At 25.6% G+C, this 23,580-nt stretch overlaps 3 protein-coding genes across 4 annotated transcripts; 1 reads left to right on the top strand and 2 right to left on the bottom strand.

Annotated features, from left to right (window-relative positions):
- Positions 1-185: 185 nt before the first annotated feature.
- On the bottom strand, positions 186-1,406 carry LOC124945899 (60S ribosomal protein L37a-1). Of its 2 annotated transcripts, XM_047486421.1 has the most exons (5): positions 1,327-1,406; positions 932-971; positions 693-781; positions 523-605; positions 186-439 (listed from the first exon to the last, which is right to left on the bottom strand). In XM_047486421.1, exons 1-5 carry the CDS (start codon positions 1,327-1,329, stop codon positions 376-378), a joined length of 279 nt encoding a protein of 92 aa, XP_047342377.1. In that variant the 5' UTR covers positions 1,330-1,406; the 3' UTR covers positions 186-375. The 2 variants fall into 2 exon arrangements, with proteins under 2 accessions (XP_047342377.1, XP_047342376.1); XM_047486420.1 differs by lacking the exon at positions 1,327-1,406 and having other exon boundaries at positions 932-977.
- Positions 1,407-5,234: 3,828 nt separating this feature from the next.
- Positions 5,235-8,781, bottom strand: LOC124910108 (SNF2 domain-containing protein CLASSY 3-like). The gene is made up of 4 exons (XM_047450729.1): positions 7,795-8,781; positions 7,476-7,718; positions 7,243-7,392; positions 5,235-7,151 (listed from the first exon to the last, which is right to left on the bottom strand). The coding sequence occupies exons 1-4, from the start codon at positions 8,779-8,781 to the stop codon at positions 5,235-5,237; spliced, it is 3,297 nt and encodes a 1,098-aa protein (XP_047306685.1).
- A 12,224-nt stretch (positions 8,782-21,005) lies between these two features.
- Positions 21,006-22,752, top strand: LOC124910460 (novel plant SNARE 11-like). Its single transcript, XM_047451102.1, has 10 exons — positions 21,006-21,236; positions 21,313-21,405; positions 21,494-21,587; positions 21,659-21,696; positions 21,815-21,903; positions 21,981-22,060; positions 22,142-22,198; positions 22,291-22,383; positions 22,466-22,540; positions 22,623-22,752. Exons 1-10 carry the CDS (start codon positions 21,160-21,162, stop codon positions 22,710-22,712), a joined length of 786 nt encoding a protein of 261 aa, XP_047307058.1. The 5' UTR covers positions 21,006-21,159; the 3' UTR covers positions 22,713-22,752.
- The last annotated feature ends 828 nt before the right edge of the window (positions 22,753-23,580 follow it).

Raw genomic sequence — 23,580 nt, 5'->3', positions numbered from 1 at the left:
ATTGAAAAGAGATGGATATATAATATGGTGCTTGTTCCTTGATTAGGTCAAAGATAACCCAGGTTGGAGATCTTAATTGAATCTCAAATAATGCTTCAAAATGACATATTGATTTCACACTTAGAAGAAGACCAAATAATTATTAATCAAGACCAAATTTAAGATAACAAAAAAATAAGCACAAGTGAGAATGAAAGAAAATAGATCATTAAAGATTCAATAAACTCAAATAAACAAGGTTTCAATAGTGCCAACATCTATGTAAAGGGTTTAAAAAGTATTGCCAATTCCCTCTGAATTCCACTGGCTTCCTTTTCTTCTCCAAAAACAGAAACAAAAAAGGTGAAAAAACAATCTAGTAGAAAAAACAGCAACTTAGTTCTCCGTTTGTTCGCGCAACCTCCTGATCGTGCTTCTAACAGTTACAGCACTAGCAGTGCTGCAAAACAAAACCAGTATCAAATTGATTAGAATTGTGTTTTTAAAAGAATAAACAAAACAAGTATCAAATCAGACTATTACTTCAATGTGTATGCACCACCAGCTTTCACTTTGCCACAATCCTTACAACCCCAGATTCCAACTGCCTTTCTCTTCACTGCAAACTGATTATAGATCAATCCATCATTAGCAATGATATAATAAACTTCAATAAGGAAATTTATATATAATATTGGGTTGAATCAAATTACCTTCCCACAGAACTCGCAAAAGTATTTGCTGTGCTGACTGACCTCCATCTTCTTGATCTGCTTACGCAGACTGGCACCATAACGGGTACCTGAAATCAAAGGGATTAGAAGTTAGATCCGTGTGGCAATATTAAGCATCAATGCATATATTTCACAGACAAAAGACATATATTCTTTATCATTCAAATCAAATAAATCACAATTTTCTGTTTCTGCACAATGTCTGTCTAAAAACGTACCATATTTGCCAACAATACCAGCCTTCTTTGTTCTCTTAGTCTGCATAAATCAAGAGTCAGTCATAACCAACAAAACAAGAACGAACATACTATTTCACCGACAAGGAACATACTATACGAATCATTTATTCTAAGACACCACCAATACATATTAAGGAAATTCATAAACAGATAGATAAACTGGTTATTTACAGAAACCCTCTAACAAATACAAGAAAAGTTTGGGTATTTGAACACAGATTGATCTTACATTAAGGAGTATTCGACATTGACCTCTATGTTACCATCTAGCATGTTAAAGACTTAATTTTCTTAACGCAATTGCGAAGGAGCTGATCTAGAAGTTCTAAGAATTGATAAACAGAAGAAAATCAAGAGAGAGATCGAGATCGTACCATATTCGCTGGCTGGCTGTCTGGAGCAAACTCTGAGGTGTGGCGAACGAAGAGGAAATGAAACCCTAGAACGCTAAACATTATATATAACCTACATACAATTTTTCTAAATTTTTATTCAATTGGGCTTTCATGGATCCATTGTTTTTGTTGGATTTGGCCCAAATTCAACAAAATATATATATATATAGGGTTACGATTATAAAAAATTAATAATAGTATTTTTCATAATTATTATTTTATAAAGATTAGTTTATAAACTCTTTAAATATTTGTAGATAAACACTTTTTTTATTGATTTCATTTATGTGAAATAGCCAATATAATTTAAAAAGGATAATAGATTTAGTAGGCTAAATAATTTAACAAGGCCATTTTTTTTTTATCATTAGTTGAATCCTTTGTAATTTAATTTTTTATAAAAATAAATGAAGTTTTAAAAGACATGTGTGATTATGTTATGAATTTGGACTACATGATAAGGATACTACAATAGAAAAACTATTTGTTTTGAGAGGGGTCATGTTGACCAGGTTTGTTACTTGTCTTGGTCACCCAGTGGGAAAGACATTGTTACTTATGGCTTAGACAAACATGTCTTAATATGGGACGTGGATAAAAGAAATTTTGTTGATGATGTTGCATATTAATGGCATGAAAGCCAACATGAAATAATACTCTGGCTATTATTGATTCTAAAGGAAATTATGGTTTCATTTGATGATTTTTGTATATGCATTATATATAATTTATATACTAATATATTTAAATCCGGTGGTTAACGGGTGATTCAACCGGTTGGACCTAAGATAAGAGTATTCATCGATTTGGTTTATAGTTTATTCAATTCGAGTTCTTTGAATTTTTATTTTTTTACCCAATTCGAAAATCAAACTAAATTCAAATTTGTTATTTGGTTCGAACTCGAATATATAATTATTTAAATATAAACAATCTCACCTTAAAAATTAAATCAAAAACCGTATACGAATTCAAATTGATTTAAAATTTTTGATTAAAATCTAAAATAAATTCGAGGTCGAATATTCATGTCATATCAAATATTGAACACCTTAATTGGACGGTTGGACAAAAGTTCGTCAAAAAATTCGGGTTGATGACCGAAAGATCTTCCAAACAATGAAAAAAAACAATAATTATTTGTTTATTTTTTTATATAAAAAATTAACATTATATTTTGTTTCATAATAAAAAGTATTTAATTAGACCAGAGATACTATTTTTTTTCACATTCAATCAAAACAAACCATTTCTAAGCTTACAAATTAAAATCTCCTGTTCTCGTGGTAAGAGTAGGGCTCAATGAGTGAAGTTGTTCGTGAGCCACTCGTAAACGCTCGATTAGCTCACGAACAAAATGAATGGAGGGTTCCTACTCGGTTGGGGTCCACCATGTTGATAAGCCTAAAGAAGGCCCCATACGCAAGTATGTGAATGTCATCTTTCGTAGTTCTCCTAGACATTTTTGATATGACTGAAGAAGACCGGCTTTTCGATTGAATGAAGGGGCTCCAATCTGCGCCAAAATGTCCAAGAAGCGAGGGGCTTTAAAGCAGCTAGCCTGCTAGATTGAAATTAGCCGATTTGAGCTTGATTTTGACCAAGATCGAGTCGAGCTTGAGTAAACACGTTTAATATTTGAGTCGAGCTCGAGCTCATAAAATATTTACTCCATGACTTATCAAATTTTTTCGAACCTGATAATATATATTTTTATTTATTTTATTTTTAATTTTTTTTTTTTCGTATCTTTAAAGTCTACATGTATGCTCGTATAATTATATTATATTTGCTCATATAATTATATTATATTGCCTCCAAAAGTGAAAATAAAAAATATAATTTCCTAATTCATAATTATTATAATATAATATATTGTAACATTTATTCATTCATTCATACTTTTTCATCTTTTCCATTTCACTTATTAATAAGCATTATTCAATCCCATCATTTCTCTCATTTATTTATAATTACTTTTCTCTCTTTTGTCAATTCGATTTTTTATATAATTTTTTCGAGAATTAGTTATCTCATGTTACTCAACAAACTCTTTCATGTCGGAAATGGAGTACTCTTTTTAATATTTATTGTTACAAATCTTATTTAAGTTCGACTACTCGTTCGAGCTTGAAAATTTAATTTTAGTTCAAAGTTTTTAAATTGAGCTGAATTTGTAGATAAATAGTTGAGTCAAACTCAAGCTTAAACTCATTCGAGCTCGAGTTCAAGTCGAGCTAATAAATATTAAATCGAGTCGAACTGAGCTCGTTTGACTTGTTTGCAACCTAGGTTAAATGATCAAATTCTACTCCATCAAAATAGTCTAATAGTAAGAGTTGGTTTAAGAGATTAAAATGTCACAGGTTCAATTTTATCTAAGAGGGTTTTAAATTTAAGTGAGAGACAATAATTGTGTATTGTGTTGGGTCAGGTTAGTTAGTTCTTTTTTTAATTTCAAAGAAAAACTATTTGATTAGGTTTATTTGTAAGTTTGTTTGGAATTTCAAGATTTTGAATGGTTGGGCTGGTTTGATTTATTTAATTTTTTTTCTCTGTTTCCAGATGGAGTGGAGAGCGCACTGAATGTGAACAGGAATGGAATGGCCACGTGGCGACGTTCAGATTAAGTTAGCTCCTAGCAAAGGGTTTGGACATGACATGACATGACATGCTTCCTTACATTAATGCCTATGTTGCGCGTGCTGTCATATATATATATATATATATATATATATATATATATATATATATATATATATAAATATATTCTTAATTGTAAAAGTTTATATTTGTGTGTGAATCATGTTAATTTATTTTGGAAAAAAAAATATGTTATTTCTCTAAATTATTTTTTTAATATTTAAATATATATATATAGAGAGAGGAGTGATAAAGTGAGGGAATTTAGTGAGAGAATTTGGTGAGGAAATGACGTGACATCACCTTCATTGGTTGAAAAATGTAAAAGTGAAAGAAAAGAGAGAAATTATTTGATTTTTTCAGCGAATAACATTATGCCACTCATTCCCTCACCTAATCATTTCTCATATATATAATCAAATCAAAAATAAAATTAAACAAAGGTAAATGGTTAATATATATATATATATATATATATATATATATATATAATTATTAAAAAATTAGTTTTAGTTTGATAATTTAAAAATAAAAAATAATAATATTTATAATAATAATTGAGATAAAAAAAATTAGTTTAAACTAAGTGACTGAATTTGAACGAATGAATAAATGTTATTAATTTTTGTTAATATATATAATTAAAGTATATTTCAAAACATTATTTCATTTAAAACAACTATGTATTTAGATATTTATAAAAAAAATCATGTAAATTAAAAAATTAAAATTGCACAAACTCAATTCTAACACCTGAACTTGATTATAAAAAATACACACAATTAACTTTTTGTTTATTTTTTAAAGGAGTGACATTATGATTTTTCGTTAAAATTTCATTTAAATAGACAAGAGATGCATTTGAATTAAAACAAATGATCCCAATAAATTTTGCTGGGTTTGGATTAGGTTGAAGAGAGGGCTTGAAAATTAAAGATTTAATTTCATTTAACAAATCTCTCATGTTAAAATGGTGTAATAGATTTTTTTCATTATTAGTCTTATCTATATCTATATCTATATATATATATATATATATATATATATATATATATATATATATATATATATAATAAAGTGTTTCAAGTAAGTTCGAAACAAATAAGTTATAAGTACATTTGCTAAACATGAGAGGTCACCAAAATATTAATAAAAACAAAAAATACTGCACCCCCATGACTAACAGAAACATCTTAAAATCTATCAAAATAGCAAAAATAAAAAAAAACCACAAGTCTTTGTGCCTAGCCGAAAGTTTCGATTAAACTGCTGGAGTCCTTGTGGTTAATGATTTTCTCAAACATATGACATGTTTTGTCGTGTTGAATCATTTCCTGCAGAATAATATCTTCAGCAACAGTACAACTCTGTCCTCCAACTCTATCCTCTTCCTTGGAAGTAAACACCAATTCCGATAAACGATCCTTCTGTGTCTGACAATCATACTTGGCACTCTCCATTTCCCCCGCAATAAGATGATAAATATACACCAGCTTCTTTTGCCCGATCCTATAGGCCCGACTAATCGCCTGCCTCTCAACCGAAGGATTCCAAACCACATCAAGCAGCACAACTCTCGACGCACCAACCAGGCTTATACCCTCCGAGCAAGCCTTTGTTGAAGCTAGCAACACTTTAACCCCACTATCCGAATCGTTGAATGAACTGATCGATGCCTGTCGTAGCTTTACTTCCGTTCCTCCATCCATATTCAATATCTCCTTCCCATCCGACCACCCAAACTGGGATTTCAGCTGATCCTTAATCAGTGCTAAAGGGTTTATGTATTGGCTGAAAACCAGAACTCTCTCGTTTAGACTCTGGCTCAGCCGGATCAGTTCGATTACGAATTTTGTCTTCACACCCACCTGTGGATTCAGTGTAAGAGCTTCTAGTTGCGCCTTGTAACCTGAAAGCTCCGGTTTTTCAGACAGTTTAGATTGGAGAAGAAGCGAGGGATGAACGGATACTAAAGACATGTAATGATCGCGCTCTACTCCGTTCTTAGTCCCCATAACGATTTTCAGAATCGCGGTTTGTAATTCTAGTGGCTTTAACACAACCAGCGAGTCACGTAAACCGGGAAGGCTGTCTTTAAGTATGTTACCCTTGTAGACATGTGCCATTTTGTATATTATGGCTCGAATCTTGTCCACGCTCTTCTCTTCCTTCTTCGTGAACCCGCTAGTTAAAGATATCCATCTGTCTAACGTTGTCTTTTTGGATCTTGATAGTCCACATTCATTAGCGATGAGTTGGTCAGCAAATTCAAGACTCACCAAACGGAGAGTATTGTAGAGCTCGCGGAAATTGTTCTGGAAAGGCGTTCCAGACAAGATGACGCGTTTATGAGTATTGACCCTCGAGAGCGCCTTCCAAATCAAGCTCTTTTCGTTTCTGGGCGTGTGGCCTTCGTCCAGTACCAAGAGGTCCGGGAGTTGTTGTAGCATCTTCATAACTCGAATGCAGTCTGAATGGTGTAACTCTTTCTTCTTGTTGTCGGCTTCATCTCTGAGAAAGACACGATCCCCGGCTAGCTGTTCGAATAACTTGTAGCTGATTCCGAGGACACCCTTGCCCTTCTTCCACGACAGTAGTTTGATGTATCGCGTCGATTCTTTGTCTTGTCGGCGACCCTGTCTGACTAGATTAACTGCCTCGTCTAGCTCGTGACCGGAGAATTCTTGTTTGTTCAGATTGTGGAATGGAATGTTGACTTTCCATTTCTTGAATTCGTCCTCCCATGTGAGGAGCATACTGCAAGGGGCTATGATCACGACTTTGCAAACAGGGTATCGTTCAAGGTATGATTGAATGAACATAATGGTCAGTCGGGTTTTTCCTGTTCCTGGTGCATGTGATATAATGCATCCGTTTCCCCTAAATGAAGAATGTTCATGTTGCCTCAGCTCATCCAGGTTTATACTCCCTTGTATGTTTTTCCAAATGAACTCGAAACCGTCTCTTTGGTGAGTGTACATGTTACGTCTGGTACCTGGAATCAAGCTCCAAACCGTGCCCGCAACTTCAAGATCATCGTCCCTGAGATGTTGCGAACCGGGGCTAATATTGTTTTGCTCCTTCATTTGGAAACGGTCTAGATTAAAGAGTTTAGCCTCCCTCGTCTCTTTCCTGGTTATTCTTCCCCATGGATTCTTAACCTGGAAAATGGAAAGCCCATTTGATTGAATACTAGCTAATTTGAATTTTGAAGTAAGAAAATTCACTGAAAAAATTCAAAATAATACATACAAAAGTTGGTGGAACGTGTCTGATTTCCATTTTCACATACGAGCAATTTTTGCAAAGGATCCCAATTTCCTCGTTAAGAATGAAAAAATGTTCGCAAAGTCCGAGAGAACTATCATTAGCAGCTAATGAAGTCTGATCATCAATGGCAACCTAAACATATATATAAACAAGAACAATCTCTAAACTTAAAGGATGGAAATGATTGATCATTTGGGCAAAATAAAAAAACCAACCTCATGATCGTGAGTCAATCCGATTCCTTCAGTGGCAATGGCAAATTGCATCTCCTCGAATAGGCTATCCCCTACAATGTCCCAATATGATTTCTCTTCAGGTGGTTCATAATCAGTATCCTGCAGACCGAAATTCTTGGGGATAACAGGAAATTCTTGTTCGTCTGCTTCATCTTTACAAGGAGGTGGAATAGTGTCTCTGTCAGGGAGATCAATCTGGTCCCAGAATGAATCAGCAATAATCTGTAATGCGGAAAACACTTTAGAGATTAATGGAAAGGATTTTGTTAATTAAAAAGAGACATGCATGAATGATAACCTTATCCTTATCGACAAACTTGTGTCTTTTCTTTAATGGCATCCATGCCATCTCCTTCCAGGAATCTCCTCCACTTTGGTTTACCGAAGGATCTTTGGGCTCAACAACATCATCACTAACATTGACTTGTTCATCAACACTGGTTCTAAGTGAAGGAATTGGCTCAGTGGGTTCTTTCCCTTCCATTTGTATCTTCTTTTGAACTCTTCCATCATCCTTAAGAGACTGGGAATCCTTCACATTGAGGCCGCGCTTCATCGTTTTCAATCGACCTGGACCATTTTCATTGTTCCTCACATCACTGCTAGTACTGGCGCCACTTCTCTCATTTGTGGAAAGCTTTTTCGGGGTTGCGATTGATGCATCGGACTTGTCTGAAACAAAAGATTTGGATGATGATGATATCTTGGGACGGGAAACACCACCGATTGAATTCTCCGTTTCCACTTCTTCACCAGAAGAATCAGGCATCTCCGAAACCTTTAATGAAAGAGATGATTCTCTCTCAGATTCAGACTCATCAACATGCTCGGAATCAGAAGAGATGCAATGAATGTGGACTGGAATGTCCATTGATGAAACCCTACCTTGGACAGAATCTGCACCTTTTTTCATCTTCCTTGAAGTTTCTCCCAACTGGGATCCAAATCGACCGCCCTCCGGTTTTACAGCAGTTTTCGTCTTCTCCTTCTTCCTCTTGCAATGCCGGGAGTGCTTACAGTTACAACCTGCATCATCGGAATCCGAACTCTCCGGCAGAGAAACCACGTTGGCTGAACATGAATCCTCCAAATTGGAAGATTCACGCTTAAGCTCACTACGAGAGTACCGTTTCGCCCTCCTTCCCTTCATATCATCAGCGCTACTGTTCATGGATTCCGCCACCCTGCTGTTCATCTCCTTCCTCTGCCGAACTTCCTGGCGCAATCGGTTCAGTTGTTGTCGAGTCCGCGGCCTGGAAGCCGGAGCACTAGTACCGCGATCCATGACGAGAATCGCCTACAATCTTTCCTCAGATTCGCACAAGGTTTCAGTTATCAGAGGATTTATGAGGTTACATACAGAGAGAGAAAAAGAGAGATATAGAGAGAGAGTATTTTTGGCAGAATAAGGAAATTGAAAGGGCGCCAAGAAGACGATCAACATATACATACTGTAATTAGCATGCATTGAAAACAAAACAGACTGTACCGATTTTACCCCTCATTTATAATACCAAATTAATCAATCACCTTTCCTCTCTTTTCTCTAAAATGCATAGAAAATTACATTTCCATTAATTATCTATCTTTATTTAGTAAATAGAAATTCAAGTCCACATTCTATTTTATTTTATTTTACAAAATAAGGTCACCAACTTGCTCTAAATTTCTTACCAACTAGCCTATCCTTGCTAAATCACATTTATTTGAATTTTTATTTTATAAATTTCTTTGTTTGTTTGTTAAAGAAATACATTTCATTTTAATTATTTTACCAACTAAATTTTATTTAGATTGCAATATTTATTCTTAATCAATACTATTTGAGTTGGACGATTATCTACCGCATAAAATAAAATATTAGCACAAATTATTTCTTATCTATAATAATAAATATTATTTAAGATGGTTAAAATTAAATTTATATGCTCGTATATGGTAGAGAATATTCGCATGATATGCGTAATCATATTGTCAAATAAATTATACATACATAATATTTTATTTTACAAAAACAATTATGAAATTGAGATATAAATTAACTAGGAATATGAAATTATGAATCATATCAACCTTATCAAATAAAAGTACCCAAAAAAATAACTCACAGATACTTATGTAAAATAATAAATTTAAATATCTTTTAAAAGATTTGACTAAATAATGTTTACTATGAGTTTGTATTCTAAATTTATGAGTTTGGATTCCAAATTATGGCTAATAAAATATGAGGTCAATTGTGAATTATTGTCTTAATTTTACAAAATAAAAATAAAAATATAATTGATTAGAGAGAGTAGGTAGTATTATGAAATTTATTGGATTATGCTATTAACTTTTAAATTAAACTAAAAGAATGACGATGATTATGGACGGCAACGAGTACTTATCCGTTGGACAGTGAAATACTTATTCTTTCGTCCGATTTTCAATTACTACGTTACTCAAATCCTAAACATGAGGTGTATCTCTATTTATATCCTTGTCCTTGATTCGTTGGGTACTCGATCCTCAACCGGTACCTGATTAAAGTGTGAGAAATTATATTTATTAATTTTTAAATATTAAAAAAATATTATATTTTAATTAACACATTTAAACTAAAATTATATAAATTAAATATAATATCATAACTAATATATTACAACAAAATATAGTTGACCTAAAAATATTAATATATATTTTATTCTTAAATAATATACACTTATTCATCCACACTATATAATAAAAATTCATTTATACTACAAAAATACAAATAAACTTAAAATAAAATTGATAGTACAAAATTCTGAATTTAAACACAAACAAATATTAAAAAATCATTAAATTAATTTTCTCATAAAAAAAAACATCTTTCTTGAACGAAGAAGAAACTATATTGAAAATTAAGTTTCTTGAATGAAGAAGAAACTATATTGAAAATTAAGTTAATAAATAAGTATAAGATTGCAAAAGTTGAAGAATATACATAATTTTATTAAATAACATTAAAACAAATAATATCAAAATTTTAAAAACATAAATAAAAACATTACTTATTTACATAGTTATATTACAGATGTTGAAAAATATGACAACTTTTTGTTATTAGGTATTTTAGTTGAAAAAAACTAGAAAAAATATTAAAGATAAAAGTTGAAATATTGTTGAATTAAGATAGAAATTAAAAAGAGAAGAATGAAGATTAAGAGTCAATATTAATGAGAGGAAAACATTTATTACAAATTAGGTTGCCGTGAGGTATAAGTAATGATAAAATAATTAATATATTTATTGTAATGATAATTATGAATTTATGACGCGAATCCAATTTAAAATATTTAAACCTAATAATTGGATATAGGGGTCCACATTACCATCTCAACCAAACCAATGATGTCTAGTGCTAATTTTTTTTAATTTAATAATAATAATAATTTACTTAGAAATGTGCTATTAATAAAATGATAAACATCTTTTTGTGTTTGTGAGATATTAAATAAAATAAAATTTTCATTCAAAAAATAATGATAATTATTTATATGTCTTACATGTATTTAATCGTTTTATAATCAAAATGTTATTTTTAAAAGATAAGAATCTTGCATTATCATTTATTTTAACTATATTAATTGAATGAAATCATATTAAAATGTTTCTTTCAAAATTACAAATACTTACATTATTTTTTTAAACACCTATGTATATATATATTTACTATAATAAATGTTATAAAACATAGCATAAATGAGTTATATAATGAGGGGAGTAATGATAGACATAAAATAAAATCATATACTTTCATTCCCTATTAAATTAACCAAATTTTATCTTATAAACTAATCAAATTTTATCTTAGATAGCCGTCTATTTATTAATATTTTTATAAAAAAATAGTAAAAAGAATTACACTGTACAATATTTATTAAAGCAAGATAAAAATTCAATTATTTTTATTATTAAGTGCTTATTATAACATTTAATATTTTTAATTTAAACTTAAAATATAAGCTATAAAAAAATATGAATTTTATCAAATGATAGTTTAAGTAGCAACAATTATTGTTTAATGATCCAATGCCACAATTTATGAAACTTATTAAGTTGAAGTTGGGTAGGGTGACCATTTAGATAAATTTCAGGTTGATGGGTTTGAATTAACTATTAACGGGTTGAATGTTTCTACCCCGAACCTAACATGTTTAGTAATTTAGGTCAAAATCTCTAACATGAACTTGATATGTTTATTTGTGATTGACCTGAACCTGACTCGTTCGACCCAATTTACCTTACTCAACTTGAACCAAACCCGAAGTAATTAATTTATATATCTCTATTTCAAATTAAAATGATATCAATACAAAATAAAAATTGAAGTTAAATCACAAATTCACTTATAAAAAAATTACAAAAAAATGAATGAGTGAATAAGAAAGAATAACACAAAACTCAACAAAAGAAACTTATAAACGAGTTATCGGGTCTAGTTTGGGTCATGTGCAAGTCGATCTAATTTTGACATGTTTATTAATCAAGTTAAATAGATCGACCTGATTTTAACCAAACAAAATAAATACATTACCCTAAACTAATTTTTTCGTGTTCCGTCTGAGTCGTGTTTCGTGTCTAAAATTGTCATCACTAAAGGTAAATCAACACTTGGAGTTCATGTTAAAATTAAAATAAAAAATAATAATAAAATATGAGTTTAAAACTCAACAATATATATCATATTTAAATTATATATAATAAGATTTTCTTACATCATTTAGTACAGGTAAATATTAACATATTTAAGTGATTATCACATCTTATAAAAAAAGTACTAAAATTAACATTTGGACTAATGAGCACTTTATTGAGTACAGTTTATTGGCTAGGTTTGATATTATTAAATTTATTTGAATGGTTGATATTGATTGTGTTTTTTTTATGTTTAACTGTTTTAACATTTTTTAATTTTTTTATATTATTTAGTTTATTTATAAATATGATATGATTTATAAAAAAAAAGATAATATGTAATTTATTATCCAATTACAATTATTCATTACAAATTATACTAATTAATCCCAATAAACATGCCAAAATCTCATCTTTAACCATCTGTCAAATTAAGGTTGTTTTTTTTTTTTTTTTTTTTTTGTCAAATCGTATTTAATTTTTCTTACAAACACTCTGCTGCAATACACTTGAATAGGTGAGAAATCCAATATTATTCATTTGTCAAATTTTAAATTAAGGCTGTTTGCAATAACTATATTGTGTTCAACTGGATCATAATATATCATGGCATGCATGCATGTTTTTTCATTGGTTAAGTATACTTTTTCATTGGTTTAAGAGTCAACAGTAAATGCTCTTGTTGTTTGATATTATTATTAAAACGATTATTTAAATATTTTAATTATTTTATTTTTTAACTTTTCAAAATAATTTTTATTAAATAATATTTTTTTTTAATTTTTATTTAATAATATATATTTTTAAACAATATAATTACATTTTTGTAATTACTAACATAAAAATATATGTAATAACTATTTTAAAATATCAAAATATTTTATATATTTATATATTTTATATATAAATATATAAAATAAATATGAGATTCACGTGTTGTCACACAAAATTTTGCTTTATATTATTTTCATTTTATATATTTCTTTTATAATATTATGTTATTATTTTTAAACAAAAATAATAATTAATATTATTAATTATCAAAAATAAATATATTTTTAATGAATTAAATAAAAAAAGGTCAAATAAAAATATTTAATATTTTTTAAAAGTTAAATAAACAAAATAATAAAAGATATTTATATTTATAAAAAAAACATATTTTTTAAAAAATTAATAAAGATATATTTAATATTTATTTAATAATACAAGCAAAATTAGAAAATATAGATTTTATGAGAAGAAATTGACAATATACTTCAACCATAATGTGAGAATTATTTGAAATTTTAGAGAAAAATATCAACTATTAATTTTATTTTAATTTATAACAAAAATCTTTTTATATTTTGGTTTAGTAATAAATTTTTTATTATTAAAGATAGTTTAATTTTTCTTTTTAACTTTTTACTATCGAATTCAAGATACAATAGAGGATTTCAAATATTATCATGCTAAATATTTAACACTAAAACTGCAAAAATTGTAAGGTCTTGTTCGGATTGGGTTATTCTAATAATTTAGAGGAGGAAAATGGATAATAATTGATTATGATTTTGAGGAGATAAGAATATTTTTGGTAAAATTACTTAAAAGTTATTGATTGATATATGATAATAAAATAATAAATAATAATTTAAAATAAATAATATTTTAATATTTTAAGTAATGAATTGAGTGATTTGATTAATTAGAGGGGGAGTGAAAAGATGTTTAATTGAGTTGAGTTATTTAAATAACAAACCGACCAACGCCCAAAGGATATAGTATTTTATAGTTATTCTTATTTGTTTGGTAGGGAGTTATTTTAATAAATATTGTTTTATTTAAATGATTAAGGAAATGGATTTTTTTTTGGTAAAATTAAATTATGATATTAATATATAATGATAAAAATAATTTATTTTTAAATAAAAAGTATTTAAATTTTTAAATTAAGTTATGTGATAAATTATAATTTGGATTGTGGTTCCATTCTTTTTAAACCAATCAAAATATATGTTTGATAATCTTGGAATTATAATAGGTTCAATTAAATTTCTTAAATTTCGTACACCTTCTTTTAATATTAAGAATTATAATTGAATTAGAATTTCAGAATTCAATATAGTAATTTTAAAATTTAAAATTTTACTTTTTTTAATTTTGAATTGCAATTTTTTTTTTTATGTTTTTTCAAATAAAATTACTTATTATTTTATCCTTTAAAACATTAATAATATTTTCAAATATTATTAACCCACCTGAGATATCTCACGATTTCTGTCATGTGACTCAAATTAATATTTAAAAAAATGAGACACTTACACTTCAGACTAATTAGATACGCACTAAAGACTAGGATTGCGGGGTTAATATGATGATGTCGCCCACCTGAGGAAGGAGGACAACCCTTTAGCTATCTACGCAACTGGTTTACAGACTATAGTGGCGTACGATAAATATATATTTTCACTCGATTCGAAAGACGATGAAAATCCCCTAGGCTATTTCACATAGTTGGTCTACGGACAATTGTAGCGTGAAATTAATGTATATATAAGACGTTCACCTTCATAAGGACACAAAACTCTTTAATTATCTCACATAGTTGGTCCTCGGACTATAAAAGCTTTAGATTAATACATAATGTTAATCGATCCACATAGTAATGAAAACATTATTGCTATATCACATAGTTGGTTTCTAGATCGTAATAGATCGATATCAATAAAATGTTTTCATTAGTTTGAAAGATGACACAAAAAACCTTGGGTAGTGTTTTGCAATGTCTAAATATCCATTTTCCCAAAAATATCTCGATATCCATGCTCGGATAAGATATTTGTGTCATCAGTCAACACCTTGGCTAGAGTCAAAAGTCAATCCTACCACATTTCGCAGATGAAGCAAGGTGAAAATCTTTCAAGATCCAAACCCTTTCACAAGAGTCACAAGACAACCAACGAGTATCAGAATCGGGGTATCATCAATCATGTGATCGCCATGTTTTATCTATGCATAATTTTAATGATTTTCTAAATATATAAAAACGAGTCTAAGTAATATTATAAATTAGGTTGTTTACAAATTTGGTGTCTATTTTTCAGACTTAGACATGCGTTTTCTTAAACTCGGTCATAATTTCCAAACTTTACTCAAGATGTAGACACCCACATTTTGCACCTTATTTATAATAAAAAAATTGAATTAATTTTTAAAATAAACTAAGTAAAGAAATCAAACAAATTAAAATGAATTTTATCTTTTAATTAATTGTTGATGTTTTGCTTCGCAGGATTTTTTTTTTTACCAATACTTCCAAACAGGACTAAGCGCAACAACTGCCAAACCCAGCCTAGACATGGCATTTCTCCATACCTCCAACTTTCAAACGGGCCACTTCCTAAGGGTCAGGCCTAGGCTTGCTTTTGCCAATGCTTGGAGAAGAAAGAAAAGAGAGAAAACGAATAGAATCTAAAAAAATGCGTTTAACACAAAATATTATTTTTTCTTAATTTTTCGAATAGTAAATTAAATGATCATTTGAAAAAGTCAAAACTACTCTAAAACTATGTTTTAAAAGAACTCTAGTCAATGCTACATTTTGATTCATCGTCTCCCTTGAGACTCGAGAAGATGGTAAGTTATGGGCGAGACTATCGAGTATCGAAAACCCCTTATTAAGAATTCGGTCATTTTTGGCGTTACGCAAATAATTACTCAAAAAAAAATAATAATTATTTATATATCATATATGTATTTAAATATTTGAATTCTCATTGTTTATAACTAAAATATTATTTTTAAAAGATCAAAAGTTAGTACCCTTGTTATTTATATTAACTAGGGATAAACAAAGTAAAACCAATTTGTTTTGTTCAATAGTATTAAATTAAAATTAAATTTATCATATCCGTAATCATATCTGATATTTATTAGATGTGATTTGAAAAATCCAAACTAATATATATATATATTTATTTATTTATTTGTGTGGTAAAATGTCAACTAAATTATTCAATAATAATTGTGTTTATAATTAATTTTTTATATTTTATATTTAATTAAAAATGAAAAGTGAATTATATATATATATATATATATATATATATATATATATATATATAAAAAAGAAAATAAAACTATAATTTAATTATATTTTATTTTATATTTAAAGTTTTTATATTAATTAAAAATTGATAGTAAAAAAATAGAATCTAAAAATAATTATATATAATTAAATATTATATTGAGGTGAAATGTAATTTAAATAAAAATAAATTGAATAATATTTTTTTAGATAGTTGGGATAATTTCAATAATTTCAATGAAATTCGAATTTAATCGGAACTCGATCAAATCCCCGATCTCAATTCAATCCGAATTAGTATTTTAAATTTGAATTGGATTTCAAATTAATCCGAACACAATATTAACTGTATTAATTTTAAATGAAATCATGTTAAAATATTTAATGTTTAGTAAGATTTATATGTTTATTTTATTATTTAAACTTAATTTTGAATAATATATAATCATAATTATTTTATGTTATATAGTATATGTTTTATATTATTTTATTTTAGACATGGCCTAAAACAAAAAGATACACTTTAATTCTATACTAAATATAATTTTAACAATTTTCAATCTTATACATATACATATAAATTGATAAAATATTAAATTCTAATAATATAGATATTCAAATATTAAACAAAATATTTAATAGTATTATATTTTATTTAATTATTTATTTCACTTTATAATTTACATATAATTTTAAATTAACTAATAATTATATATATTTCTTTTGTATTAAATAGTCTATTTATTATATATAAAAAAAAAAACAAATGACGCTGATTTAATTATAATAACACCAATCATTAAATATAAATATTTTATTAATATTTTAAAATTAATAATAAATAAATTCATAAAATATAATAAATATCATTAATATATATATATATATATATATATATATATATATATTCAAATATGGAAAAAAAAATATTAATTACATTATATTATGATTTATTTTAATTAGGAAAATGAATAAAAATTACATATCAATTAGTTATATGTTTACAAATTTATTAATTATATATATATATATATATATAATATATATATATATTATCTTTACAAATTTATTATTTTTTGAAAAATATATATTAAAATAAATATTTTTACTACTTTTTCTAATAATAATAATATTAAATATAACAAATAATTTTAAATTAAATTATTTATATTTTAATTGGTTAGCTTTATTTATTTAAAATTTTATTGTTTTTTAAAAAAACATATATTTAAATTACTTTTTTTTATAAAAACAACAATTTTAAAATAAGTATATTAAAACACATTTATTCAAAATTTAAATATTTTTTAATAATAAATAACATTTTTTAAATAAATAACATTTTTTAAATGTTAAATAAATAATTAATATAAATTTGTTTTTATATATCATAATTTATAAAAATAAAATGTAATAATTTAAATAAATATTTTTATATAATAAAAAAACTAAAAATAATTTGATTTATTATTATAATTAATTATTATATTTATATTTATATTATTAATTGTTCATGGTATTTGTTTTCAGTACTTTGGTTAATATATATAAAGAGTTATACGCATCATTATTATTATTTTTATTATTATATTTTTTATTATTTTTAATTATATTTTTTATTATTATTATATTTATAAATATTGTTTTTTTTAAAATATATATTAAAATCAATATTTTTATTACTTTTTTATAAGAATAATAATATTAAATATAACAAAGAATTTTAAATTAAATATATTCAAACATATTTATTCAAAATTTAAATATTTATTAACATTAAAAACAATATATATTTCAATTAAATTTAAACTTAAATAAATAATTATAAATATAAATGTTTTTATATATCATTATTATAATTTTATTTTGTTTTCTGTAATAATGTTAAATAAATATTTATCATTTTATAATATTAAAAAAACTAAAAAATAATTTCACTTATTTTTTATGAAAAATAAATTATATTATGTAAAAACAAAATATTATCTTATATTATTTTAATTTTGAAAAGTATTAAATTGTAATTTTGATTTTTTTTTTAATAATAATTAATTATTCATAAAAAAATAAAAAATAAGTGAATAATCACTTACCATAAAAATTAAAATATTTTTTAATTATTTTTTTTATTATATTATTAATATTAATTATTTTTAATATTTTTTCATAAATATTAATATCTATAAATAATAAACGTACAAATATTAAACTAAATAAATTAGTTTTTTTTTAAATATATATATTTTAAATAATATTATAATAAGACATATTTTTTAATAATTATTAATAAAATCATTATTTTATAGTTGTTATTTTTATAGTCATTTTTATATATTTTTAAAATAAAAAAACTAATAAATACGAGTTATTTTAAAAAATAAATAAAAATATTATTATTTTTTTTTAATTAAATTTAATAATAAAATTAAGAATATTTACTTTTTATTTTTTTATTAATAGATGGAGTAATTTAATATCTGTTAATTTTATTTTTAAAATTTGATATTTTACCCTTAATTTTATAATAATTTTGAATTTATTTCTAAAATAACTTTTTTTTTAATTATTAATAATGAATTATATATTTTGATTTTTTAATTTATTTTTGTTTATTATATGAGCTTTTTATTTTTAATAATATATATTTTGTATTAATATATTTTATTTTGTAATAATATTAATTATTAAAAATATATCAAAATATAATATTTTTTTAAATTATTAATTATTAATTTATATTTATATAAATAAATTTATAGAATAGATATATATAAATTTGTGAGAATGTTTAAGTGGTTTGTTTTATTAATATTTTAATTTTTTTTAATCATATATTTTAAATTAATATTTGTTACTACTTTTTCTAAAAATAATAATATTAAATATAAAAAGTATTTTAAAATAAATATATTAAAACACATTTATTAAAAAAAAAATTATTAAATAAATAAATAATATATATTTGTTTTTATATATCATCATATTTTATATAAAAAAATCTAGTAATAATTTGAATAAATATTTTTTTTATGTAAAATCATTTTATATTATTAAAAAAAATTAAAAATAATTTCATTAAATATTATTATATTTATTATTATAATTATATTTATTATTATTATTATTATATTTATATTATTATTTGTTATCATTATTAAATTATTATTTGTTATCATTATTAAATTTATTAATATTATTTTTAATTATATTTATTATGTTTATTAATATTATTTATTAGTATAATATTAATTATTATTATTATATTAATATTTATTATTATTATTATATTTATTAATATTATTATTATAAAAATAATAATATTATGATTATTATATTTATTATTAGTATTATTATATTTATTAATTAGTGCAATTCTTCACTCATATTATAGTAATTATTATTATATTTATTAATATTATTGTATTTATTTTTATTATTATATTTATTATTATTATTAATAATATATTTTTATATTTATTATTATTATATTTATTATTATATTTATTATTATTATTTATTATATTTATAATATTAAAAAACTAAAAATATTTTTTTTTATTTTTTTTATGAAAATTAATTATATTATGTAAAAACTAAATACTAATATCTTATATTATTTCAATTTCGAAAATTTAATTAATAAATATTTATTAATAAGAAAAAGAATAAATGAATAAAATATAATAAATATTTATAAAATATAAATAAATATATTTTCTAAGGAGATATCTATTTTTAAAATAATTAATTACACTATCTATCTTAACTTATTTTAAATATTTGTTAAATTTTTATTATTTTAATTTATAAGGTTATTATAGTTTGTATAATTTTTATATTAATATTATGTTTTTATTAAAAAATAATTATATTACTTAAAAATATATTAATAATAAAAATAAAAGTAAATTAAAAATTATTTTAAATTTGAGAAGCAAAATAATAAAAATATTTAATTTAATAAATAAATATAATTATTTAATTGTGTTAGTAGAGGAAAAGTAAAATAAAAAATCTAAAAATAGGTAATCTAAAATAAATAAATATAATGAAAACTTACTCGTAAGGTTATCAAATAAAAAAATGTGAAAATTAAATATATGATTTAATTGTTACTAACAAAAATAAATAAGGATTCAATTGAATCTCTAATACATACTTAGGGTTTTACAATTTATGAAATCATTATGGATTCAATTCAATCTCTAATACATACTTAGGGTTTTACAATTTATGAAATCATCCCATAATACTTAGGATTCCATCTCATTTGAATCATATTCCATTTAAATTTGGTTGAATATGTAACTTTGTGAGATGAACCAATATTAAAGAATGATGAGATTTTTGTTTTAATTTAATAAATAATAGAAAATCAGGTAGTTAAACCCTCAATTCAATAATAAAACATAACGGGATTCAAAATTATCAATTCCATAAAATGAATTGAAACTGTTAAAACAAAAGGAAAATCTCAATTAACCCAACACCATTTTACATGTATCATTTTCATTATCATCTTATTTTATTTTTATAAATTAATACATGTCTATACAAAGAAAAAGAATAATTAAAATTGAAGCAAGAGCGGGGGCGTTCTTATTGGATAAATATTTAAAATCCTTGTCTTTGTCCTCGTCATCCTATCTCCGCGCAAAGGGAATGAAACAGACAATAATTATGAGGAAAACATATTTGATTATGTTTCGGTTCATTACAAATTGTTCCTTTACTGCCCCTTTTTATTAATTTTTTTTAGAAACTTTCCCCCTAATTTCTCGATCAGATCCATGGTTATATCAGTAGTACACCTACATTGCTCGGGATCTGATCGGAGATTTCGAATTCCGTTCACAACCCAGGTACATTAATCTTACGTTGGAGATTTCTATAGAAACAGAGAAAGTGTATTTTAATCAATCTTGGAAGATGGCTTCTCTGTCCACCATAAGCAACGAACTCGGGGAGATCGAGGGACAAATAACAGATGTTCTTCGATCACTATCGTATGTTGTTCCAAACAATCTCCCTCCTCTCTTTCTTTCTAATAATTAATGGTTTTGATTAATGTTGATTCTCCAGAAATGGGTTCCAGAAATTGGATAAGATTAAGGATCCCGGTCGACAGAATAGGCAGTTGGAAGAGCTGACAGAGAAGATGAGAGACTGTAAGAGGTACGTACTCACTCTCACCTTCACCAAATTATGATTTATGACAGTATGTCAAATATGGAAAATTTTGTTGTGGGTTTTTTATTTCCAGGCTTATCAAGGACTTTGATCAAGAAATTAAGGATTTAGGTCATAAATCCAATCCAGATACTGACAAATTGCTCACTGAAAGGAAGCAATCAATGGTTTGATACTACTCTACTCAATAAAGAAATTAATTAACCTGTTATTATGACCCTTCTTCTTTGTGGTGCAGATCAAGGAGTTGAATTCTTATGTTGCTCTAAAGAAGAAGTAAGTCATTAAGATCAATGGGTTCTTTCACTTTCATTCATTCATTCATTCATTCATTCATTCATTCATTCATTCATTCATTCAATATAAGTGTTGATTTGATTATTTCTGTTGATAGATATGCAAGCAATATTGACAATAAGAGAATTGATCTGTTTGATGAGCCTGGAGAAGGGTTAACAGAAGATAATGTTTTCTTAGCATCATGTAATTTATATACTCTTTTTTATCATTACAATTTGATTTTTACACTTCAAATGAAATTATTTGGTGAATTTACGCAGCAATGACAAACCAGCAACTCGTCGGTGAAGGGCATCGCATGATGGATCAGACCGATGATTCTATCGAGAGGTCAAAGAAGGTGCCAAAGGAAAAAAATCTAACCTTTTTTGTTTTGTTTGAAAATCAATAATGTTGTTTCAATGTAACTATATATAAATAGGTTGTTCAAGAGACCATTAATGTTGGGACGGAAACTGCAGCAACTTTAAAATCACAAGTAAGCTTAATTACAACAAGTATACTAAAAAATTATGTTTCATGTTGGTGTATGTTAATGTAATTTACATTTGATTTCTCGATTTAAAACAGACAGAACAAATGAGTAGGATTGTAAACGAGCTTGATTCCATCCATTTCTCGATGAAAAAGGCTACAAAGCTTGCAAAGGAGCTCGGTAGGCAGGTCAATCGATCATCTCTTAAAAACATTAAATATGAGATGTCGTCTTGTTACTAGCAAATTAACCATTATTTTTGTTCATCAGATTGCAACAGATCATTGCATCAGGACCATGCTCGCCCTTATTGTGTTTGGCGTCATAGCTATCATAACTGTAAAGGTACGGTTAGATATTGTTATAATTCCCAATGAACAAAATATAGATAGATTCAGCTCGATTGATTTGTTGTTTATTTCAATAGGTTTTGAACCCACATAACAAAGATATTCGCGATATTCCTGGCTTAGCGCCTCCTGTACAAAACCGAAGATTGCTATGGAACAAGTCTTAAACAATAAACACCAAATGGCAATTGATGATACATTATGAGCATTTCGCTACTTTCGTGATATTTATTATTTTTTTCTTTTAAAGAATGGAGGAAATATACAAATATATTGCTCTTAATCATATATACATTGGTAGAGTAATACTACCTTATAATTAAGATACACTTTACCAAACAATTTACATTGGTAGAGTAAAATGTCTATAAAGATTATATTGATTAAAATATTATTACACCCATGAAGAAAGAAGTGTGACTTATTATTGTAGGTCTAGGGGGCAATATTAGTCATGGGCAAGTTGTTTTATATATTTAATGACCAACATATTTATAGTCAAGTCTCATGACAAATGTGTACTAGAATTAAATATTAGAAAAATGATAAATAAGAGAAGGTGTAGCAAAAATAATAATCAGTCCATATTACACATTTTTTTTAAATACAATAAAAATGGGATTTAACCCATTAAATTTAATGTCATATTAGCCATTAGGAATCAAGTGGGTTTAAGTGAATCACTTTAAATATTTTAACTTTAGTTAAGATTGTATGACTATTCTTTAATGATATTATTTATCACAAGTTCACAACATTATTTCTCATGTAAAGTTAATTATTTATTAATTTAAGTTTGAAGTATTTATATAAATAGTTTAAATTAGATCACTTAGATTATTAACTAATATGTACAAAATATTATATTAAACACAAAATTATAATAAAGCAAAATAAAGACTGAAGTATTATTATTATTAAAAATAAAAAAAGGAATACATTATTTTACCTATGACACATTCCTTGTACTTTTTTATACTATTGATAATTAAAATTTTCCAGAAGAAAAACAAAATTAATAAATTTCAACCAATG

Source organism: Impatiens glandulifera, chromosome 7 (genome assembly GCF_907164915.1).
Source record: "Impatiens glandulifera chromosome 7, dImpGla2.1, whole genome shotgun sequence".
Classification (NCBI taxonomy): domain Eukaryota; kingdom Viridiplantae; phylum Streptophyta; class Magnoliopsida; order Ericales; family Balsaminaceae; genus Impatiens; species Impatiens glandulifera.
Note: the sequence above shows the minus strand (reverse complement) of the source record. Positions and strands in the feature narration are given on the sequence as shown.